This window comes from Podarcis pityusensis, assembly GCF_964106645.2.
Source record: "Podarcis pityusensis genome assembly, chromosome: 5".
Lineage (NCBI taxonomy): Eukaryota > Metazoa > Chordata > Lepidosauria > Squamata > Lacertidae > Podarcis > Podarcis pityusensis.
In genome coordinates this window covers 39,126,018-39,148,284 of record NC_138032.1, presented here as the reverse complement: position 1 = coordinate 39,148,284, position 22,267 = coordinate 39,126,018, and the positions used below count along the sequence as shown (strand labels likewise).

At 40.6% G+C, this 22,267-nt stretch overlaps 1 protein-coding gene across 4 annotated transcripts in view; it reads left to right on the top strand.

Moving 5' to 3' along the window:
- PPP2R3A (protein phosphatase 2 regulatory subunit B''alpha) overlaps nt 1-22,267 on the top strand; it is a 39,910-nt gene that overhangs the window by 7,666 nt on the left and 9,977 nt on the right. For 2 of the 4 annotated variants that reach the window (XM_081006664.1, XM_081006662.1), the window contains exons 2-11: nt 2,080-4,457; nt 10,632-10,892; nt 11,715-11,818; nt 13,921-14,023; nt 14,685-14,759; nt 15,611-15,697; nt 16,180-16,336; nt 17,714-17,762; nt 18,702-18,791; nt 20,407-20,582. In XM_081006664.1, the coding sequence (XP_080862790.1) occupies nt 2,505-4,457; nt 10,632-10,892; nt 11,715-11,818; nt 13,921-14,023; nt 14,685-14,759; nt 15,611-15,697; nt 16,180-16,336; nt 17,714-17,762; nt 18,702-18,791; nt 20,407-20,582 (3,055 nt within the window). In that variant the 5' untranslated portion in view covers nt 2,080-2,504. Of the gene's footprint in view, nt 1-798; nt 883-2,079; nt 4,458-4,497; nt 8,966-10,631; nt 10,893-11,714; nt 11,819-13,920; nt 14,024-14,684; nt 14,760-15,610; nt 15,698-16,179; nt 16,337-17,713; nt 17,763-18,701; nt 18,792-20,406; nt 20,583-22,267 lie in introns of those variants that run through there. The other 2 variants (XM_081006663.1, XM_081006665.1) reach the window with 2 other exon arrangements.

Genomic DNA, 22,267 nt, shown 5'->3' with positions numbered 1-22,267 from the left:
ATACTTTGTCCTCTTATGAGTCCTGCAACATGTAGCTACAGGGACATTTAGGTAAATATTCCAAATATTCCACAGGCTTGGCCAGTGTTCAATGCAAACTGGTCATGAACAGTCACAGAGTCATAGAATCATAGAGTTGGGAGAGACCCCAAGGGTTATCTAGTCCAACCCTCAAGAACTACAATATCTAGGAGTAGTCCTGGTTCAGCTCCTTCTAACTTTTTTAGTTGATAGTAGGAAAAGGAAAACCAATTCACATATCCACAAAAGTACAGCTGCATTCCTGCTTATAGCCATAGAACAAGAGATTTTTTAAAGGAATATTCAGACTGCTAGTTTTCATGTGATTCTCCTTCCTTATAGGAGAGAATGCTAGTATTTATTTTCATATTTCCAGATTACTTCACCAGAGTGTCTAAAATGCAAGAGTCAACACTATGAACTAAGTAAGAAAAATTTGATGCCTCAACACAAAAATGAAGTCTTGTATTCACACAAATAGATTCCTAATCTGGTATCTTCATTTATAGATTTAGAAGCACACACCCCCACTTCTGCTTCCTGTTATTCTTATTTCCCTAGAAAAATGTGTAGCAAAAGAAAAAAAATAGATAATGGTGATCCTTGCCTATATTAATAGTTATTTTGAGGGATGGAGATGTATTTATATATAACCTATGTTGCCATGTGAATATAAATTCTAATTTACCTGTGGAATACAATATTGTAACACTCTTGTGTTTCCTTCTCAATTTTCTTTCCTTTGGCTTCCTCTATGGTTCATATTTACCTTGGCAGAAAGAGTTGTGAACATGTTGAGCACTGGAAAAGAACAAGCAGAGGATGCATCATGATCTCCAGACTCATTGTCACAAAAATCTGGTGTGTGTGCAGCCTTCCTGCCTATAAGGTACTTTCCTGGCCCTCAACATGCCTCCTTGCCATATTTGGTGTGGGAGCTGGACATGGGGCAGAGGAACTAGGGCATTGAAAGTACTGCAAGGAGGTATGCTGATCGGCAGGAAAGGGGAGAATGTATGTTTTGCTGGTGGTCATTAAACAGTAATGAGAGGGAGTAAAGACAGTAGAGGTAGATGAAGTGGAATGAAAGGAGGAAGACAGAACAAACATACATCCATTGCTGATGCTGCCAACTGATTATTGGCAACTACTGGCAATGGAATATGAGAGCACATGATGCAGCCACCTTGCTAAGCAAGATTTGGGCTGGTCAGTGTCTAGATTGAGAGACCATGAGAACTGCTTTGAGCTCCATGATGGAGGAGAGGCAAGACAGAAGTGCACTAAGTAAATAAATAATTAAATATACACACATGAGCAAGAGGAGGCCATAATCAATCCATCCCCAGGCAGTAGACTCAGAGAACTGTAGAATTGGATGGAACCATGAGGGTCATGTAGTCCAACCCCCCGGCAATGCAGAAATCATTGCAGTGCTCTTGGTCTGTTAGAGGGAAAAGCAAATAGGGATAATAACATTATGACTTTGTCTAACCAAAAACCGCAAAGCATTGAGCAGGCTCTAGAGTTTCACAGAGCGCTTCCTCATGCTAGATGTTAAACAATAAATAATAAAAAGGGTAGGACGAGATTTAAAAATGTTACTAATAAATAGCCTGATATTAGTTCAATCTGCAGGTTTGTCACAGTCTTAAAATGATGATTCAGGAAACACTTTGGAGACTAAGGCTACTATACAGAAGTATCTGTGTCAAAGGAAGTAATAGTACCACTTTATTCTGCTTTGGTCAGACCACACCTGTGTATGCTGCATGACTTATCATGCCCCCCCTAGACAAGCCTACCAGCCTCAGAGGCAGTGGAGGATGCTATTGCATTGCCAGTTTTAAAAGTCTAATTCTGCTAGTAGTCCAGTCAGCTTCTGTTAATGGAATGGGGGGACGACCACTTTTTGCCCTGGGCAGAAAATTTCTTAGGCCAACCGTAATAAGCATGAATAAAATTATACACTATTGCAATAATATACGTATAAAAGATAAAGTAGCAGGTGAAGTCCGATGGCAAGTTTCACATTATTTTTACAATTTGTCATTGCAGGTATCTTCCACATTAATGGAAGAGTTGGATTGTTTAAGCACACTACATGCTTTTTGCTTCTACATGGCATCTGAAACTCAATACAGCAAATCAAGAGAAAACAATTCCTTCTTTTTTCTTCAAGTGGGCTGAAGTTCTACAGTTCTACCTCTAACATTTATTTAGACTGAGAGAAGGGGAGCAATTTTTCATCAGTACGGTACTTATTGTGTGGGAGATAACTTTTCAGTATCTCAATAAATAATGAAATGTAATCAGTGTGCCATAAATTAGCCTTGCACATTTCACTGGTTAAGTTAAATTTCTCACAGACAGCAGCTACCTTACAGTTGACAATGGATTACTTTTTCCCCATTTTAAGATTATTTTCTTAGTTAACGGAATCATTAGCTCAGTTTATAGTGCAGCCAATTACAATTATCATTATGGCAGTAACCTATAGACGTGTAATAACAACAGTGAATTGTTATAGCAGTGTTGTGATAGATCGTCGACTTCAACATGCTGTGCATTACTGTACAGGGGCGTGTCAGGTATTTAAGCAAGGAGTTGCATGCATAGTAGCCCACCACAGTGTTTGTGCAGAACTAATTAAAGTCCCTGCACACAACCTTAGAGGTTCAGATCTGACCCACAGACTTTCAATGCCTGAAAATTCCCTTTCTTTGGCTGGGGATGAAGATTATCATCAAATCCTTCCTAGTAACCCAAGGCTCAAAAAGGGGTCTTCAGTTCAAAACACTGCAAGTCTGAAAGATATCACTGGAGAAGCCATAAATCTCGCTAGTGGGAAAATAAAAGAATTTTCATTTGAAAAACTCAGAAATTCTTCCAATCAAGTAACCTATAGAAAGGGAAGAAAAGTTAAGTCAGACCCATTCAATAGAAGGTCACTAGATTTTGACTTGATCTATGGCCATTTCAGCAACGATGAAAATTCCCCTCCTCCCTTTGGCCTGTCACATAATTCCTCAACAGATGAGAAATGGCAGGTCAGCAGCACCTCAGTAGAGGGAAATGTGAATTCTACAGTTTCCTTACCAATGCAGACTCTCTATGAGGATAGCTTTCTTGCACAGATTTTGGAAAAGCACAAGCTGGATGGTTCTTCTAGTGGAGATATTAAGATGTGCTTGGACATCTTGCTCAAATGCTCTGAGGACTTGAAGAAGTGTACTGATATAATAAAGCAATGCATCAAGAAGAAATCTTCAGGGAGTGCCAGTGGAGAAAGTGGTAATGATTCCTTAGCCAATTCTGAAATGATATATATGAATTTGATGTCAAGATTTTCTTCTTATATTAAAAAACTGCCTTTTGAGTTTAGACAGTCTGGGCTAACTGAGCCTGGTGACATGGTAGAACTAATTAATAGCCTATCTGCTTTGCAGCCGTCTAATTTTCCTCCAGTATTTGGCAATGAACAGCCACCTAGATACGAAGATGTTGTGTCCTCCCCATCCTTTGTGCCAAGGCAATCTCTCACTTCAAACTTACGAGGTAACCAGAACAGCACTGACACAAACTCCTCAGCAAAACTTACCCACACTCCAATAGAGATTTCTTCAAAAGTTTTGCAGGAAAACTTAGAATCTACAAATGATGCTTGTGCGCTACCTCAGTTACTATCTGTAAACCCGTCAGACTGCATTTGTCCCACAGAAACTCTGTACATTATGGAAGAATCAGATAGAGAAAAGGCATTGGGCAGTGTATCAAGTGTTAAGAGGAGAGGAAGACGGGTTAATTCAGACAGCAATGAGCAGAAAACAGAAAGGGCAGACTCTGCTGGAAATTCAACTAAAACATCACCTACTTTATTTCAACCTGTAATGCTGCCCCAAACCTCCATCCAAGCAACCTCAGACACTCAAGGATTTGATTGTACTGTTCAGATTTCTAAAGGTGAATCCAGAAAAAATAATCAAGAGGAAATAGACAAACTTCTCCTGGATTTGGAACATTTTTCACAGAAAATGGAGGCTACTCTGAGAGAGACTACCACTAAGACTAATCCTGCATGTTTGAAGCATATTAGCCAACCTTTGACTCTGGAAAATAAAGGCAAAGTCTGTTCACCTGTAGACAAAAGTCCTTCTCCCTCTTTATCAAAACTCATGGAAACCAATGGTCATAAAATGGAGGATGAAGACAAAACCCTTTTATTGCGAATTCTGGAGAGTATTGAAGACTTTGCCCAGGAACTAGTAGAATTCCGAATGGGCAAAGGAAGCTTATCAAAAGAGAAGGAAGTGATGCACATTCTTCAGGAAACTTTGGCTGCTCCCTCCATCACAGCTGCTCAGCAAAGCTACATAGGTACATCTGCCAAAGAGCCTGTCCCAGCACTTATTCAACAGATGCCAGAGGTTATAAAGGTAAGAATGCAAATCTTTATTTATGTAACAGTTACGGACCATACACACGCAACAAATTTCCCACATAAATATCACTTCTGCATAGAAAAGTACATTATACTCTATATATGTTTATATACTCGTTATGTATGTATGTGTATACTTGTATGTTTCACTCTGTGTACATACAATGTGGAATTCTGTCACCTTTTCACACTTCCCATTGTTTGTCCATATGGCAAAATAGTCACACATGTTTGCCATGTGTGAAAGTGTGCATGTAGGCTGTCTGTAGATTATAGGGTTTTTTTAGCTAGTTGGTGATACTGTAAAGCAGGCTTCCTCAAACTCAGCCCTCCAGATGTTTTTGGCCTCCAACTCCCATGATCCCTAGCTAGCAGGACCAGTGGTCATGGATAATGGGAACTGTAGTTTCAAAACATCTGGAGGGCTGAATTTGAGGAATCCTGCAGTAAAGCAACGATTGCCTATGGGGTACATTTTCATTTTTATGTCCTTCCATAGCCTTACTAAATCCAGTTTCACATGGTTTTATAGCACTTCAAGCTGTACCCTGCAGAACAACTTCCAGAAGTGCGTGGCCACTACTGCTGCAACAGATGTGTGTAAAATCTGTTGTAAGTATGGCAGGCTTCACTTGGATAATTCTCACTATGGGCTTATCCAGACTTGTTTTTGTGCTGTTTTTCTATGCACAAGTCCACGTTTTAAAGCTCCATGTCCAAGTGCTCCCCCACCCCCAGTGCTTTCTCTTTGAAAACCCACTCCTTACCACTGAACTGGAGCAAACAGCAACCTGCAAAAAACCTGAATTGCTGTTTGTTCCAATTCAGCAGTAAAGACAGGTTTTCCTGGGGAAAGAAAAAGCACTCTGACACTGACCAGGAAAGCACTGATCTGTGCCTAGAAAGTGCAGGGCAAAAGGTAAGTGGATGATCCTAATGTTCTCTCTCTCAGCATCCAGAACACATTCTGGAATTGTCTCAAAAGTTATTTTAAATTATTTTCAGTACTGTACATGGAAGTCACTTACTAACTTCTGGTCTAGTTTCATATCTTCTTTAAATTGTATAAGAGAGGCTGGAACTGGAAAAATTGAGTGAACATGTTCCCCTCTCCCTGGAAATGCTTTTCCCATTTCTTTTCCACTGTTATGACTATATAGTATAGTAGGATCACTACTTTAAAATAATTGAGTTGAGCTGAGTTGTTTACTTTAGCTAAAATGTGAGTAAGAGGTGGCATGATAGAAGTTTATAAAATTATGCATGGCATAGAGAAAGTGGATAGGGAACGGCTTTTCTGCCTTTCTCATAACACTAGAACTCAATGACATCTAATGAAGCTGAATGTAGGAAGAGTCTGGATGGATAAAAGAAAGTACTCATTTGGGCAGTGCATAGTTAAATTATGGATCCTGCTCCCTCAGTAGGTAGTGATGACCACCAACGTGGATGACTTTAAAATAGAATTAGATTAGACAAATTCATGGAGGAGAGGACTATCAATTGCTACTAGCCATGATAACTATGTTCTGCCAGCACAGATGGAAAGAACAATGCTTCTGAATACCAGTTGCTGGAAACCACAAGAGGGGAGAGTGCTCTTGTGCTCAAATCCTGCTCGCTGGTTTCCCACAGGCATCTGGCCGGCCACTGTAAGAACAGGATGCTGGACGAGATGGGCCATTTCCTTAATTCAGCAGGCTGTTCTTATGGATTGTGTGATTTCAAATTTATGTGCTTGGCAGCCAGCTAGTTGAAATCTCAGCAATTAAATGCCCAGAAGACAAAGAGTTTTAAAGTTATTTTCGCATAGAAGTAGCTTTTAAACTTTCTGCTTTGCTTACCGGATTCTGGGAAATACTTGTGCGGGCTCTGGTGGTGTTAGTGAGGTCTTGTGGGGCCGTCCAAGATCTCACGAAAGCCTCCAGAGCCCACATGAAAGTTTCCAAGATCCCAGTAAGCAAGGCAGAGAGCTTAAAAGCTCTTGATTACCAGGCTCTGGGAAACTCTCTTGCGGTCTCTGGAGGCTTTCACAAGATCTTGGATGGCCCCAAAATATCTTGTGCTGGGTCAGGAAGGTAAGGTTGCTGGTGCAGGGACAGTTCCAGGGGGTTGTTTTGACTATACATGATTGTGACTTTGCACACTGCCCCCCTGGAATGTAACCCCTGCACAAGAGCAAGACACAGTCTTACTGTATAATACTCAAGCTAGTGATTCTGGATTTGGACTAGTGTCTCATAGCGCAATGGAGAATATTGCTTCCATAGTCCAAAGTAATATTTGGGAAGGGCCATAGCAAGTGTTGGGCTTCAGCTTTGCCTACAGAAGGGTTCCGGATTCAATCTCTGGTGTCTCAAGGTAGAGTTGGAAGAAACTCCTGCTTGATATCCTGGAGAACCACTGCTGGTCAATATAGATAACACTTAGCTGAATAGACCAGTGATCTGACTCAATATAAGGCAGTTTCCTATGTTCCAATGATAGACATACTTGCTCGTATGCAGCCACAGTTTCCTGTATGGAAATGTTATCAGACTGTGGAAATTGATAATGTGTGATGCTCCTATTTCAAAACACAAGGATGTTTTCAAAACACAAAATGCAATTGCTATGTGTGATGATTGAAAAAAGAAAGTCATTGAAGCCAATTTTTATTTTTTAAAATATCTGGGTAATATAATTTTATAATTCTAGCAAAAATGTTAACAAGGAATGCCATTTGAAATGAAAGGTGGTATACAAATACTTTTAATGAATAAGAAAGGAAACAGAATCACATTGACAAATACATTTAGGATTCCTGGTATAAACAAAATATTTACTTTATCAGTCTTGAACAAAGCTAAATAAATTTCTTGAATACCATAGTCTCAACTGCTGATATATCTATTCCTGATCCAACTGAGACCCCACGTACCTTTATGAACCTGCTGGCCCTCATATCACTTCTTGGAACATGCGATTGGGTGACCTCGCTTTATTATCCCTTCTGAAACAGTAAAATAATAAACATGTGAAACTTAGTTTTTCATGTCCCAAATCAGAGTGCCACTATGAAAAAATAGGCATTTCTTGAGTTCCAGAGCAAACTGTAATTGCAGACAGTAAATACCTTGTAAGTTCTGAAATAAAAGTTTTATATATACGGTAGTGGCAATGGTTGTTAATCTATTTCTTTTTTTAATAGCATTAATTCTCAGGTTTTGGGAAGAGTACACTTAATTAGACTTTCCAAATTGCTTTACCTTCTTGAGGATTTTCGAAATGTCATATAGAGAGGGGCTTAGTTTCTAGTACTGTGTGTTACTATTTAAGAGATTTTTTAAATATTGAACAGTGTATAAATGCTTTAAAATAATTAAATTTAGCATAAGGATAAGCCTTTGATTGAAAAGTGGTGTCCAGCAAAAATAAGTGAAAGAATGAAGCATTAAAGGAAATATTTAAATAATTGATTTCTTATGCTTGAATTGATTATCCTGATACTTCTAAAAAAAACCCCACCTGCAGCACAATCCTAAGCACATTTATTACAGAGTAAGTGTCAAAGAACTCACTAAAACTAATTTCTGAGTAAACATGTATAGGAATGCATTGTTAGTGCTTTTGAATGTGGAAGAAAAATGCTTGATAACCAGCCACATATTTTTTGTGTGTGTGTGTGCAGTCCCTTTGGATTGTAGGAAACAGCTAATTTTTCCTTAGTAACAGAGAAAGGTGAACAATTAAAGAGTCCTGAGTATTTTATTTCATAGTTCAAATTAGAAAAATGTGTGATTGTGCGATGGGCACCTCATAACACAATTTTTCACACAGGACTAAGCTGCAGCATGTTTTTGCTTTCAGCTTAGGCTGATGGCTGTACATTCACACCTCAAATTTCACCTCTGAAGCTCATAAAATAAGAACTATCTGGGAAGGTGATATATTTAGCTACTTCTGCAGTATGTCTAACTTTAGCACCACTGGTAGTAGTGGTGGGTGCTTCCCTTCCCACAATACCTCTGCTGTATCACAAGCCAAGGACAGATTCTCTGACTGTCATGTAGCCAGCAGGGACATAGATTCTGGTGTAGATCATGTCTCTTGATAAAGAATTGCAAAGAGACACCCAGAAGTACTCATACTCGGGGATTATTTGACTGTCGGGGCGGGGGGAGGTTCTTTGGCCTTGCGTCTAGGTACAGTGACTGAACAATCCTTGCTGTAAGTAAAAAGAAGGCAAGGTATGTTTCACTTAGAATTTGTTGGCCATAAAAAAACCAAACTCCAAATCGAGAAAATAGCTCATTGTGGCTGAAGTGATCTCCCGGAAGGACTTGATACCTCTGCTGGGAAGACAAAAGTTTGCTCAGGAACTAAGCCAGGATGATGATCAAAGAAACATCTCTGCGAAGGGACCCAGATTTACGAGGAGAGTTAGCTTTCCTTGCAAAAGGCTGTGATTTTGTTCTTCCATCCCGCTTCAAGAAGAGGTTGAAGTCATTCCAGCAGGCCCAGGTTTGAACGTGCTTTTCTTTTTATACTTCTTTGTATCTTTTTATTGGATATGGGGACAGAACTGTGTCTCTCTCAGGCTTTTCTATTTTCAGAAGGTTATTTGCACCAGATACCCATAGGTTTAAAAATAGGCCTTCCAGGCTTAGCACACAAATGTCCTATTGGTAAACAAGAGGAAAGAGTCGAAAACTATTTTTCTCTTGAAGATAATAATATTAACACTAAAAAAGATTATTAGTTGAAAATAATTAAAACTTGTCTGCCACTTGCTGAAGAAAGAATTGCTCCAGTGTGTTTCTGTTTGTTATATGCTACATACTTTCCTTCATGACCCTAAATGTCAGCTGCGTTGGAAAAGCTTTGTTCTACTCCACTGCTGAAAATATGTTTTAAGGATTAAAACCCAATGACTGTGGGAAAGGTCATGTATGATTGGGCTTCAGTATTCTGTGTGTTATCTCTAGCTGCTAAAGTGCCTTCTGATAGTAAAAAGCAGGAAAGGGGTCTTAGGTTTTTACTGAGAGCTTAGCTTCACATTATAATAATAATTTATAATAATTTATTATTTATACCCCGCCCATCTGGCTGAGTTTCCCCAGCCACTCTGGGGGAATGTAAATATAAGTCTTAGGATGCAGACAGGCAGTTTTTGATTCAGTCTGGCACTGAGACACCTGCAAGGAGATGGATATGCAGCAAGCTTTGCATCCCCAATTATTATTTGTGCATCACTTCTTGGTGCTCTCATAAAACATTGGCACAAGTGGTGTGAACCAAATCATCTTATTGGCAAATTTGTTCCTCTTCCACTGTTCCTCCTTCACAATTAGAGCCTCTTTGGGAAATTTTGTAATTCTATACACTCACGTAGCCATCTTACTAATTTCATTTGCACATAGAAACCAAAACTTAGCTACCCAGTGATCTTGGAACTGAGCAGCTTTTGTATCCTAACTTAACAGTTTCCCAGACAGGATCCAGTTACAAAAGAAATCCTGGAATAAGCTCCTAAAAGAGGGGGAATCCCTCAAAACAGCTATCAAGAAAAGGCACTTTTCACTGCCCATCACCAGACATCCATCCCACAACAGAGGTGGCAGAAAACATAAGGGGAGATGGGCAGGACACTGCTTGACTGGTGAGCAGAAGCCAGCCTGGCTGAGGGGCACTCCAGACACCAGTGCCTTGTAGCAGAAAGATGGGGTATAAATCTTCTAAATAAGTACAAATGTTCTCCTATCAGATTATTATTGGAGCCCAGTGACTTCTTTAAGCTACAGGAAACCTGTTCACTTCCTCAAAGAGCTTTGAATGGATGCTCTTTTAGGAACTTAGGAAAGTGCAATACCTGAATGTGTAGTACTAACAAAAAATTACGCATAGATCAGAAGTATACAGAGAAACTTCATTAGGGCAGCTCCGCTAATCAAAATATCCTATGTGTTTCTCCTGTATGTTTATATATAGCTATTGTTGCCAATTAGCCAAGGTTTCAGGGGTTGTATGCCCCTGAGGGTCTTTTGGATTAATTAGGTGGTGGCACATATGCACAGCTTACTTTAGATACTTGCTCATTAATTTCTGTTTATCTAAAGGGATACACGCACACACATACACACGAACATTCTATTGTACCAAAAATAATTTTTATGTGTTATCTTTCTAGGTCCAAAATAAGCAGGAGAAGAAACCTGTGACTACGTCCCCAGTGCCTGCAATTTCAGCAGTCAGCTCACAGGCACTTCTGCCTGCGAATAAAGTAACTGTTGGTACGCCCTTGTCCATAAACATTCCACGTTTCTACTTCCCCAACGGACTTCCTAATGTCTGCAGTAGTCATGAGGAGACCATTGCCAAGGTTGAGGCAACCTTTTCTGAGTTTGAAGATGAGAGAGTACCACTTAATGAAATGGGGAAAATTGCAAAGGTAAATATCATTATTGCCAGGCTTTTAGGACTTATGGAAGGTAAAGGCTCAGTACAATATCAGCAAATGGTTTTCAAAGAAAAAGCGTACTCTCAGATGAAGAGGCTTTTAGCTGAAGGGATGAGATGAAGTAAACAAAAGCAAAACTTTTCCAAAAGGAATGTTTCAGTCTATTTCCAGTCTCTGTCAATTTCACATGTATTTATTCATAACTCCATTCTACCCTACTTCCACATTAATCTACTGCCTGTAAAACTGTAAATAAATTTATATTTAAATCACAAACTATGGTTTAAATATGTATTTTACCTTAGTGTACTCACTTCTAAATGTATTTTATCTAAAAATACACATTTTAATGTAGTTTGATAATATTTTTGAGTCAAGAGCAGTATCATAAAACTCAAGAGAAGTGCAAACTCCAAAGGATAGTTATGTTTCAACCTGTACATTATTCCAGGTGGTGTCAGGTTAATTCATCTAAGAATGTGGGCTGAACAAAAGTCTCCTCCATCCATTTGTCTAAGGGTGAGAGAATATATCCGGGCCAGCTTGATGCTGTTCATACTGCACATGGTCTCATTGTGCTTTTAAGTGGCTCATATGAAATCAGTCATACTTACTTCGGCGTAAAAAGAAAATGGATTCAGATATTAATGTATTAGGTCCAATTAAAAAATTCTGGTTTAGTTGGATTTTTTTTTAAGCCAAAAGTTACATTTTCTTCATCTTATTTTCTGTTAAAATGTCATCATAAAGAAGAAAAAATGCCCCTGCCCGAATACTAGCTGGCTGCATTCTGTCTTATTGTGTTGTTCACAGATATGCTGCTGCCCTCTGTACTGGAAAGCTCCCATGTTCAATGCGTCAGGGGGAGAGCGGACAGGATTTGTGTCTGTACATTCATTTGTGGCCATGTGGAGAAAGTGAGTAAACTGTGCAAAAATATTCTTCTGGAAAAACCAGCACAGTATGCCTTTCTTTTGCATGTTTATTTATTCTTTTCTGTGTTTCCACTGTGCCCTTTAATACAGCTCTCCTTTTTAAAAAATACTGTCTCCTGTTTCTTCCTGTCTGTATTTATTGACAAATGCTAGTCCTGTTTGTTGGGTAAATCTTGTAGTCATACAAGTTTTGCGTATGTATTCATAGTTTTCTATGCCAGAAAGGCCCATTGTGGCAGGAGTGGGCAAACTTTCGGCTTATGGGGTCTGCTTTGTTTTTCATCCTGTGGTCCACCAACCAGAGCCAGGTGCAAAATAATGGCCCAGGAATGGTGTAGAATTGAGGAACAAGGTGCTTCTGAGCACATGCTCATGCCAGAATTTTGTTTTTAGTATAAGAACTGGAGCTCCCACAAAGATCCTTTCACAAAGATCTTCCCTGTTGTCCCCCAGCTTTCTTCATCTCGGCAGCCTAACTTATGCAGGAGGACACATTTATATATCTCTATTGTAAAAAATTGGAAGCTGCAAACCTATGTTGATCTACCACCCATAGATCTACCAGTAAATCCCAGAAGGTGATATCCAATCATGGCATCCTATATGCCCAGTGGACTTCCACTCCTGCAAATGGGACTTCCTCTCCTTCCAGAAAATTGGCAGAACCTTCAAAGCAGATGGGGTGGGATAGGAAGGGGAAGTCTGGTCATATCTGCTGGTGCCTTGTCGAATTTCACCAACTGGTCATAAATTTTCTCCCAGCCATTCCTACGCCTGCCTTGGAATTTCTGGTTTAGTTATAACATCTGTCAGGAACACATCCAATCTTGAGTGAATACTTCAAGTGAGGGAGCTCTGGTTAGCAGTGCAGTGCTTAACCATTTTCAATATTTTAAAAATTGAATTGGACCCAGAGTTAAGCATACACAACAGCTGGTGGAAGCTGACTATGCCACCCGCTGCTCCCTATGTCAGCTCCTCTTGCCCCCAGAAAATGTTCCACCAAGGATCCTGGGGCCCTTCTAAATGGCAGAGGGGGCAGAGCTGAGGAGGAGACGAAATCTCTGAGGCAACTTTTGCAAGCAGAGACTGTGCTTCACTCTGGATCCATAGAGAGTCATTGAAATTAACAAGGGCCTTACTGTTAACCTCAATAGAATACAGGCTATTCTTGTTATTGAATGTCTGTCTGAAGTTGTATTACTTTTACTTAACAGTCAAGAGAATAAATTGAATGCTACAGCATTCTAATGGATCTGTGTAGTACTTATTGAAGACATTATCACAAAATGTGCTGTACATTATTTACGCTTATATACCAAAGAGTATATATAAAGTACTGTGAAAAATGATCAAAAGAGTACATGTACGGTATATTTTGGTCCCAATTTAATGAATTAGGAAACAAATCCACCTGGCATAGAAGCCAAAACATTCATGTGTACAACTGTTCTTACATTACTTTATGCATGCTTTCTGGTGCATGAGGATGAATCTGTGTACATTCCACAATCAGCCTTCAAAAGGCTGACCTAGAAGTGGCACTAAGTATATCACTGGAAATTGCACCTCTCTCGTTTTACTCTAGTTGCCATTGTGAAGCAACTCCCAAATAACTGCAGGTGGCTATTTTTGTTGGACTACAGCAGAAGGAAGTGTTAACCTTTCTTTTCTTGTGCAGTGCAATCATGATCCCAGTTGGGACCCTTGTCATGGCTATTTAGAGTATAAAAAGAGAAAGTGAGAGTCAACTTCCAGAGATGTCTTTAGCATTATGTCTACTTTGATCCTTAATGTTAATACTATTATTATTCACCGTATTATTTTTGCTTCATCAATGTACATGATGCTTTATATGGAATTTCATAAGCATAAAATAGTCAGATCCCCAGCCCCAAGAGGTTTACAGTATAAAACAGATGATGTGAAAGACAAATAGAGGTTACAGAGGGTGAGATAAGTGTACAAATAGGTGAATGTGAACAAATGCAGTTGTAGCTGGGAATGAGAAAGCCGTGTGATTTTGATTCTTTGGGAATCCAAATCGATAGGAGTACTTTTACAGTCTTATTTCTCCTTTGTAGGATACTACACAACTGCCATGATGATGCATCAAAATTCATTTGCCTTTTAGCAAAACCCAGCAGCAACTATTTGGAACAAGAAGATTTCATCCCTTTACTGCAGGTTTGTGTGACTTGCTAATAAGTGTCATTTTATGAATTAGAGGAAAAAACCCTTTAGATAAGCACCTAAATTTTTTTGAAGAAGTCATCCCTTTCCTCCTCAATATACTCTACCCAGAGAGCCACAGCTTAATTCACTCACTGTGATCTGAAGTTAAGCAACATGCAAACGAAAGCCAGTCTGAGTCTGCATAGCAGGATGCCCTACTGAGAGAGGCACTGACAGGATCTTCAGTGTTTGTAGGGGCACAACTAAGACAGCGAGGAGGAGGTTCCATGTGAACACACACAGGGAGTACTGCTTATGTGGCCTTTTGTGAATGTGGACTGAAAATACATTGTTGCCTGCTTACTGACTTTTATGTTTTATTTTTCTGTCTTTTAAAGTAACTCAAAATGGTAGCCTAGCAGGTGTGCATTACCGATGAATCGTAAAGGTTTTATTAAAGACGGTAGCTTTTATAATGCTGCTATGAGCAGTTGCCTGCACAAGTTCTCCTTGTGGGCTTCCAATGGCATCTAGCTGGACACTGTGAGAACTGAATGCTGGACAAGATGGACCTTTGGTCTGATTCAGCATATGTTCTTATACTCTAACTGCTGACATTGTTGTATCATTTCTCCTTAACTTTTCTGTGTTACATAATTTGGATATCTTTCAGGATGTAGTCGAAACTCATCCTGGGCTGACATTTCTGAAGGATGCCCCAGAATTCCATTCCCGCTACATTACTACGGTAGGTTAAATTCATGTACAAGATGTCAGCATTTGTCTAAGAAAAGGTTCGTGATTCATTCTGAGCTGTGCTCAGTGTTACAAGGAAAGTAATTCACATTGTCAAATGGCATAATAATGTTTACCCCTAGCATCTTGTTCCCTTCCCTACAGTCTTTGTTAAGTTGTCCAAAGTGATAGGCTAGTAATACCCTATACAGTGGTACCTCGGGTTACAGACGCTTCAGGTCACAGACTCCGCTAACCCAGAAATAGAACCTCAGGTTAAGAACTTTGCTTCAGGATGAGAACAGAAATCGCGCAGCAGCAGCGGGAGGCCCCATTAGCTAAAGTGGTACCTCAGGTTAAGAACAGTTTCAGGTTAAGAACGGACCTCCAGAACGAATTAAGTTCTGAACCCGAGGTACCACTGTAGTATGCAGGGCTGTCTTTGAAAACTGCTTGGAAATAGCAATCAGTCCAAAACACAGTGACTAAGTTACTAAGCAGATCTTCTGGAACTTATATTGCTACACTGACTTCTGGACTGTTTCTGACCACAATTCAAAGTGTTGGTGCTTGCCTTTAAAGGCCAACATGGCTTTGGATTTGAATATCTGAAAGACTATCTATACCCATATCAACCTGCTCTTGCCCTGAGATTACCTTTGGGTATTTTAGATCCCTCTATGACTATATACGTACATATTTTTGTTGTTTACATGTAGTCTGTTTTGTTGATTTTAAATATTGGTCACTGACTGCTGTCAGAAACAGGATGCAAGACTTATGGGACTTTGAGGGGTTTTTGGTTTTTTTTTTAATCACTCAGAATAAGTCCAGTTTTGAGAATTGTATTTAATCTTTTTCCAGGTTATTCAAAGAATATTCTATACAGTCAATAGATCCTGGTCTGGGAAAATATCCCTAACAGAGTTGAGGAAAAGCAACTTTCTGCAGGTATGCTATTTTTCTTTTCTATTCCTATGAGCAACAAGTATTTCTAAAATACTTTCCATGATATCCATTGTTGCACAGAGTAGACCAATTGAAACAATTGGACTTAAGTAAATAATATTAGTTGTTCCCATAGCTTGTTCAGTGTTTTCAGTTTTATAGCTGGATTTAGCAAAAGTTAATAAAAGAGGATCTGGACAGATTTGTATATTTCTAGTGTTGAAGGATGATAGATATGACACAGTAAGGACTATAGTAGCCACATGAGCACATGGTGACAAAACTCTATCAAGTATTAATTTTGCTTGTTTGTGGATTTTTAAAATAATCACAAAGCAAAAGTTTAATGTATCATACAGTTCTTTTGCTGTTTAAGGTATTTATTGAATAATAACAAAGACTGACAAGATATCATTCTAGTCACAGTTCTTGGTCTGCGCCTTCTGCCTATGGAAATTAGAATGAATTTATTCTCATTTTTTCAGACCCTAGCTCTCTTGGAGGAAGAGGAAGACATAAATCAAATCACTGATTATTTTTCCTATGAGCACTTCTATGTTATTTACTGTAAATTCTGGGAACTGGACACTGACCATGATCTCTACATCAACCAGAAAGATCTGGCTAGATACAATGATCAAGGTAAGCAGAGCAAGAGAGGCACTGGAGGTGGTTGTTACTAATATAAAATAAATATTCTCTAATATGTACTTTATGGGCACCCCAGATTACCAAACTTGATCTCTCTTTCTCCATGTTCTTACAAAAAAAACCCTTGCATATCTCTTGCTGTGCTTCAGTCATGTCATTATTATGCAAAATAGGCATGCAATAAAGTAGTCCATGCTCTTGGGAAAATTGGATTGGATATAGCTTTTCCCTGTTCAGTTGACAAGGCTGTGTCTATTATGCCACAAGCTTGTAGGGAAAGAGATGTAAAAAGTTAAAACTATGAACAGGCACCATATCCTTTACCATCTCAAACTTTGCTGTAGCGCTATGGGTTAATTTTGGCCTGAATCTGCTGTGGATTGAAGCATTAAAATGTTACAAATTGCCTTTCATATAGATGCTCATCAGTCCAACACACCAGGCAGGGCACACTCTTGATGTGATCTTTGCCCCCAAGTGATATGAGGATGGACTAAAGATAGAGGGGCTGATGGTGGCAGTTCTTTCCTGTAAGAGTGATGGGCCTGTTTGGGTGGTCTGCCCTCAGAAACTGATGGAACCTGATGTGTTCCTGAATGCTTTTTTTTGGAGGGGGGGGGGAGTCCAGTGGAGAAAGCTGGTAATCTTGTCAAGGATATTTTGTGAGATCAGGTTCACCTTATGCAATCAACTGATGCATAAAAGATACTTGTGGCAATGCATCCGGTCACATGCCCCCTCGATTCTTGCCCCTACTGACTTCTCAAATCTAGTAGAGTGGGGCTGACTGGTTGGGTCCAGAGCATAGTTAGCGCTTTGCTATGTGATGGTGTGGTCCCTGCTGCGTTGAAAGAGGCAGTGGTGCAACCGCTGCTAAAGAAACCAGCTCTGGACCCTTCGGATTGGAACAGCTATCAGCTAGTTGCCAATATCCTTTCTGGGAGAGGGTGATGGATAGAGCCATGGTGGAGCAACTGCAAGCATTCTTGGAGGACCCAGGTTATTTAAATCCATTCCAATCTGGATTCAGGCCTGGTCATGGAATAACCTCTTACCCGTATCTGGGAGTGGGTGGCGGTTGATGTGGCCCATTGTATCCAGCCATCAGGAAGCAACAGAATGACTAGATCAAAAGTATTCAAAATCAAAACTATTTTAAGGCATTTATTTGATACATAGTAAAAACATGGCCACTGAGGAAAATCATTTTTCTGTTGTGTTTTGCACATGATTGAAAGCCACTCACTTCTCATATGATTATTCTGCACAGATATCACTTGTGTATAGGGAAAAGCAACAATTGTTAGAATGATTGCAAACACATTCAAGAACTGAAACTGTTCCTAATCCTTGTTTCTTCATCTACAGCTCTGTCAAACAGGATTATAGAGAGAATATTCAGTGGAGCTGTGCTTAGGTAAGAAAGTGGGGAACAATTAAGATCGAAGGAAGAAAATTAATTTTTGAAATAACAGTTAGAATGGGACTCAGGAAGTTCAATGTAGGATATAATCACTTTGATTCCTTGTCTGGGGGTGGCTTCAGATGTGCAGCTTAAATTGGCTTTGTTTTAAATCATTTAGAGAAGGGAGGGAAAGGTACAAAACGCAGTGGTAGATCTTGCTTGCAGAAGGTTAAAATCTCTTGACATCTCCAGGTAGGGCTAGGATTGTCCCCAGGTGGAAACCCTGGAGAGCCACTGCCAGTTAGTGCAGAAAATACTGAACACATGTAATGCTCACATTGGCTGCCATGGACATTATTTCTCTTTTGAAATATCTCTACTCTACGGTGTTGAGAAACAAAATGTAAAGCTCAATTGCACTTTTTATTGTGATGCGAAATTTCCCTGACCCTTTCACGTCATCCATCAGAAAATCTCCAGGAATGATTTCTGTCTTCAATCCAGAATAAACTGTTTTCAGCCTGAGATACAGTGGATTGAACACACACGCTGTTACTGAACTATAAACCTTTCCCAGTCTGTATTTTAGATACATTCATAAGAAAGCTTTATCTTCCTGGAATGTCAGGGAAAGGTTGCCACATGGAGACTTTGTACAACATAAATGATTATATAAACAGCCCATAATCTTGATGCTGAGAGAATGTGGTCTGTTTTAATTTAAAAGTTGTCATGTTTGGGTTGTTAGTTTGCTGTTTCTGATCTGCTCTCTAGGCTACACTTTCAAGTTAAATAGTATTGAACTTCAAAGAATCAGGGAGTGGGTAACCAGCACTAACACATCCATGGGGTCTCTAAGGAATTGAAAGTGAAATATTGAGATGTATTCAGACATCTATTTTTTAAAAAATTGTCATGTGAACTTCAGCAAGTGTTTGAAATCTGTTTCAGAGGAATTCAAGTGCACAAAGAAAACCACATGAGCTATGCAGACTTTGTATGGCTTCTAATTTCTGAAGAAGACAAAAGAAGTCCCACAAGGTGAGATAAGTCATCCAGAAATTTGGAGTAGGTGGAGTGAAGAAACATATATACAAAGTTTGCAGGTTGTTAAATGTATATGTTATGTAACTCCAGGGGCAAATAGCAACTGCCAGGAAGGTATTCTTGACAGGAAAATAGGGGGAAAGGATAAACTTCTGTACAGTGATACCTCGGGTTACAGACGCTTCAGGTTACAGACTCTGCTAACCCAGAAATAGTACTTCAGTTTAAGAACTTTGCTTCAGGCTGAGAATAGAAATCGGGCGGCAGCGGGAGGCCCCATTAGCTAAAGTGGTACCTCAGGTTAAGAACAGTTTCAGGTTAAGAACGGACCTCCGGAACGAATTAAGTCCTTAACCAGAGGTACCACTGTATACAGCACAGCTGCAGCCAAATGAGACTGCCTCATGGTTTCTTTTTGTTCTTGTTACTTGTCCTAACATTTCCTGTGCACTCTACACACATATACAGCACTTCCATAGGCTTGGCCTCATGTGTCACTTGCTAATCATGTGCTGGGGATAGGGAGGAATGAGAAGATGATGATATTGGCAGTCACAAGCATGCTGTTTAAAAAACACAATGGAAATGATTCAGCTAGTGAGTCCTGCTTGTGGAAGCCAACACAAGCGTCTTCCACGAGTGCGGTGGGGCTTTTTGCCCCTCCTTCTCCTCATGCCCCCATGCCCAATTGACTCTGGTGGGGTTGGGGAAACACTCAGAACAGCACTTAGGGGAAGGAGGGGGAGATTGTCCTGCCTGGCAAGTGAAATGCTTGCACCGATGTGATGATCTCCTTAGTGTTATGTTGTATATAAAATATAAATGTAATATTAAAAAAACAGTTGTAATATGCAGGTGTGTAATAGAGACTGAGTGCCCTGGCTGTCACTGGATAAAGAACTTGAACTAGGAGTAAGTTCCACTCCACTGCAGCCCTTAGGACCCTGCAACACCAGGGAAGCTTTTTGGGAGACATAGAGGGCTGTGGTGGGAAACTTCCCTTGTCCAAGCGCTACATTGGATATACCACTTTATGTTCAAATCACAAAACTGTCCAAAATATATTTCACAGTACACTCTAACTGTAGAGCTAAAACAATATGTGCAGATTCTAGGGACATTGACATAAACTGATTAGTGCTACTGAAGGATAGAGCTGCAGTGTAGCTCTTTCCACATGGCCCAAGAAGGCTTTACTTTTGTGGTAGAAAAAGGAGCCACTCCCCAGTGGCTACCAAGCCATGAAGATCAGAAACACATTGTTCTGATAGTTAGCCACACTGCTATAGCATCACCTCTGCTTTGAATTTATCTAGACGTCTTCTTTATCCTGTATTTTGCTGCTAAATGTGAACATCTCAGTTTGTAATTTCTCTCAAGGATGGAGAACTATTGCAGTTTGAGTCACTGAGCAACTGAGGGTATTATATATCTTAGCTCATGCTCTGAATTTCTAGATTGAAATTTCCAATGAAAGGCATGATAAGGAAGGAGTCTGGACAAAGCTTCACTGTGCATATGAAAGCTGTCTCAATAAGGGTTCTTTGTTAGAACTATTGCTTGCCCCAACTTTGCTACAAACAAATCTTATTCATTCCCCTTTCCCTAGTATTGAATACTGGTTCCGCTGCATGGACTTGGATGGGGATGGCATGCTCTCCATGTATGAACTGGAGTATTTTTACGAGGAGCAGTGTGAGAGGATGGAATCCATGGGCATTGAGCCACTGCCATTCCATGACTTACTGTGCCAGATGCTTGATCTAGTGAAGCCAGAGTGTGAGGGTAAGGCCCATTTATACAATAATATTCATCTACACTGCTGACCATTTCTTGGGAGTATGATTATCTTTGATCTCTCAGATATATTTGATCTCCCAGACCCCTTTGAAGAGTTATCTTACTCTGTCTGCATCACTTCTTTGGCAGTCACCAGCAGGACAGTTGATCCAAGCAAGTGATAAGATTCCTTGTGTATGGGAGACCCAGAGCCAAGTAGTGGTCTTTACCAACCTCCTAGGCTTTGCATCCTCATTCAATTCCTTAGTTAACATTCAAAGTAATAGCAAAAAAATGGTAGAGATCGGTTCCCACCACCACCAAACAGGCTTTTATTTTCACTCTCCGGGCATTTAGAGGTGGCTCAGCAAGTAGGTGCAGAGCCATGAACTGCTAATGCCACTAATACAAAATGGTGTTATAAGGTTCTCTAAATGCATGGTGAGCCATAATAATAAAAATAATAATTTATTATTTGTACCCCGCCCATCTGGCTGGGTTTCCCCAGCCACTCTGGGCGGCTTCCATAGAAACCAAAAATACACTAAAATATCACAGATTAAAAACTTCCCTGAACAGGGCTGCCTTAAGATGTCTTCCGAATGTCAGGTAGTTATTTATCGCTTTGACATCTGATGGGAGGGCGTTCCACAGGGTGGGCGCCACTACCGAGAAGGCCCTCTGCCTGGTTCCCTGTAGCTTTGCTTCTCGCAATGAGGGAACTGCCAGAAGGCCCTCAGCGCTGGACCTCAGCGTCCGGGCAGAACGATGGGGGTGGAGACGCTCCTTCAGGTATACTGGGCTGAAGCCATTTAGGGCTTTAAAGGTCAACACCAGCACTTTGAATTGTGCTCGGAAACGTACTGGGAGCCAATGTAGGTCTTTCAAGACCGGTGTTATGTGGTCTTGGCGGCCGCCCCCAGTCACCAGTCTAGCTGCCGCATTCTGAATTAGTTGTAGTTTCCGAGTCACCTTCAAAGGTAGCCCCACGTAGAGCGCATTGCAGTAGTCCAAGCGGGAGATAACTAGAGCATGCACCACTCTGGCGAGACAGTCTGCGGGCAGGTAGGGTCTCAGCCTGCGTACCAGGTGGAGTTGGTAGACAGCTGCCCTGGATACAGAATTGACCTGCGCCTCCATGGACAGCTGTGAGTCCAAAATGACTCCCAGGCTGCGCACCTGGTCCTTCAGGGGCACAGTTACCCTATTCAGGACCAGGGAGTCCTCCACACCAGCCCGCCCCCTGTCCCCCAAAAACAGTACTTCTGTCTTGTCAGGATTCAACCTCAATCCATTAGCCGCCATCCATCCTCCAACCGCCTCCAGGCACTCACACAGGACCTTCACCGCCTTCACTGGTTCTGATTTGAAAGAGAGGTAGAGCTGGGTATCATCTGCATATTGATGGACACCCAGTCCAAACCCCCTGATGATCTCTCCCAGCGGCTTCATATAGATGTTAAAAAGCATGGGGGAGAGGACGGAACCCTGAGGAACCCCACAAGTGAGGGCCCAGGGGTCTGAACACTCATCCCCCACCACCACTTTCTGAACACGGCCCAGGAGGAAGGAGCGAAACCACTGTATAACAGTGCCCCCAGCTCCCAACCCCTCTAGATGGTCCAGAAGGATGTTATGGTCGATTGTATCAAAGGCCGCTGAGAGATCCAGCAGAACTAGGAAACAACTCT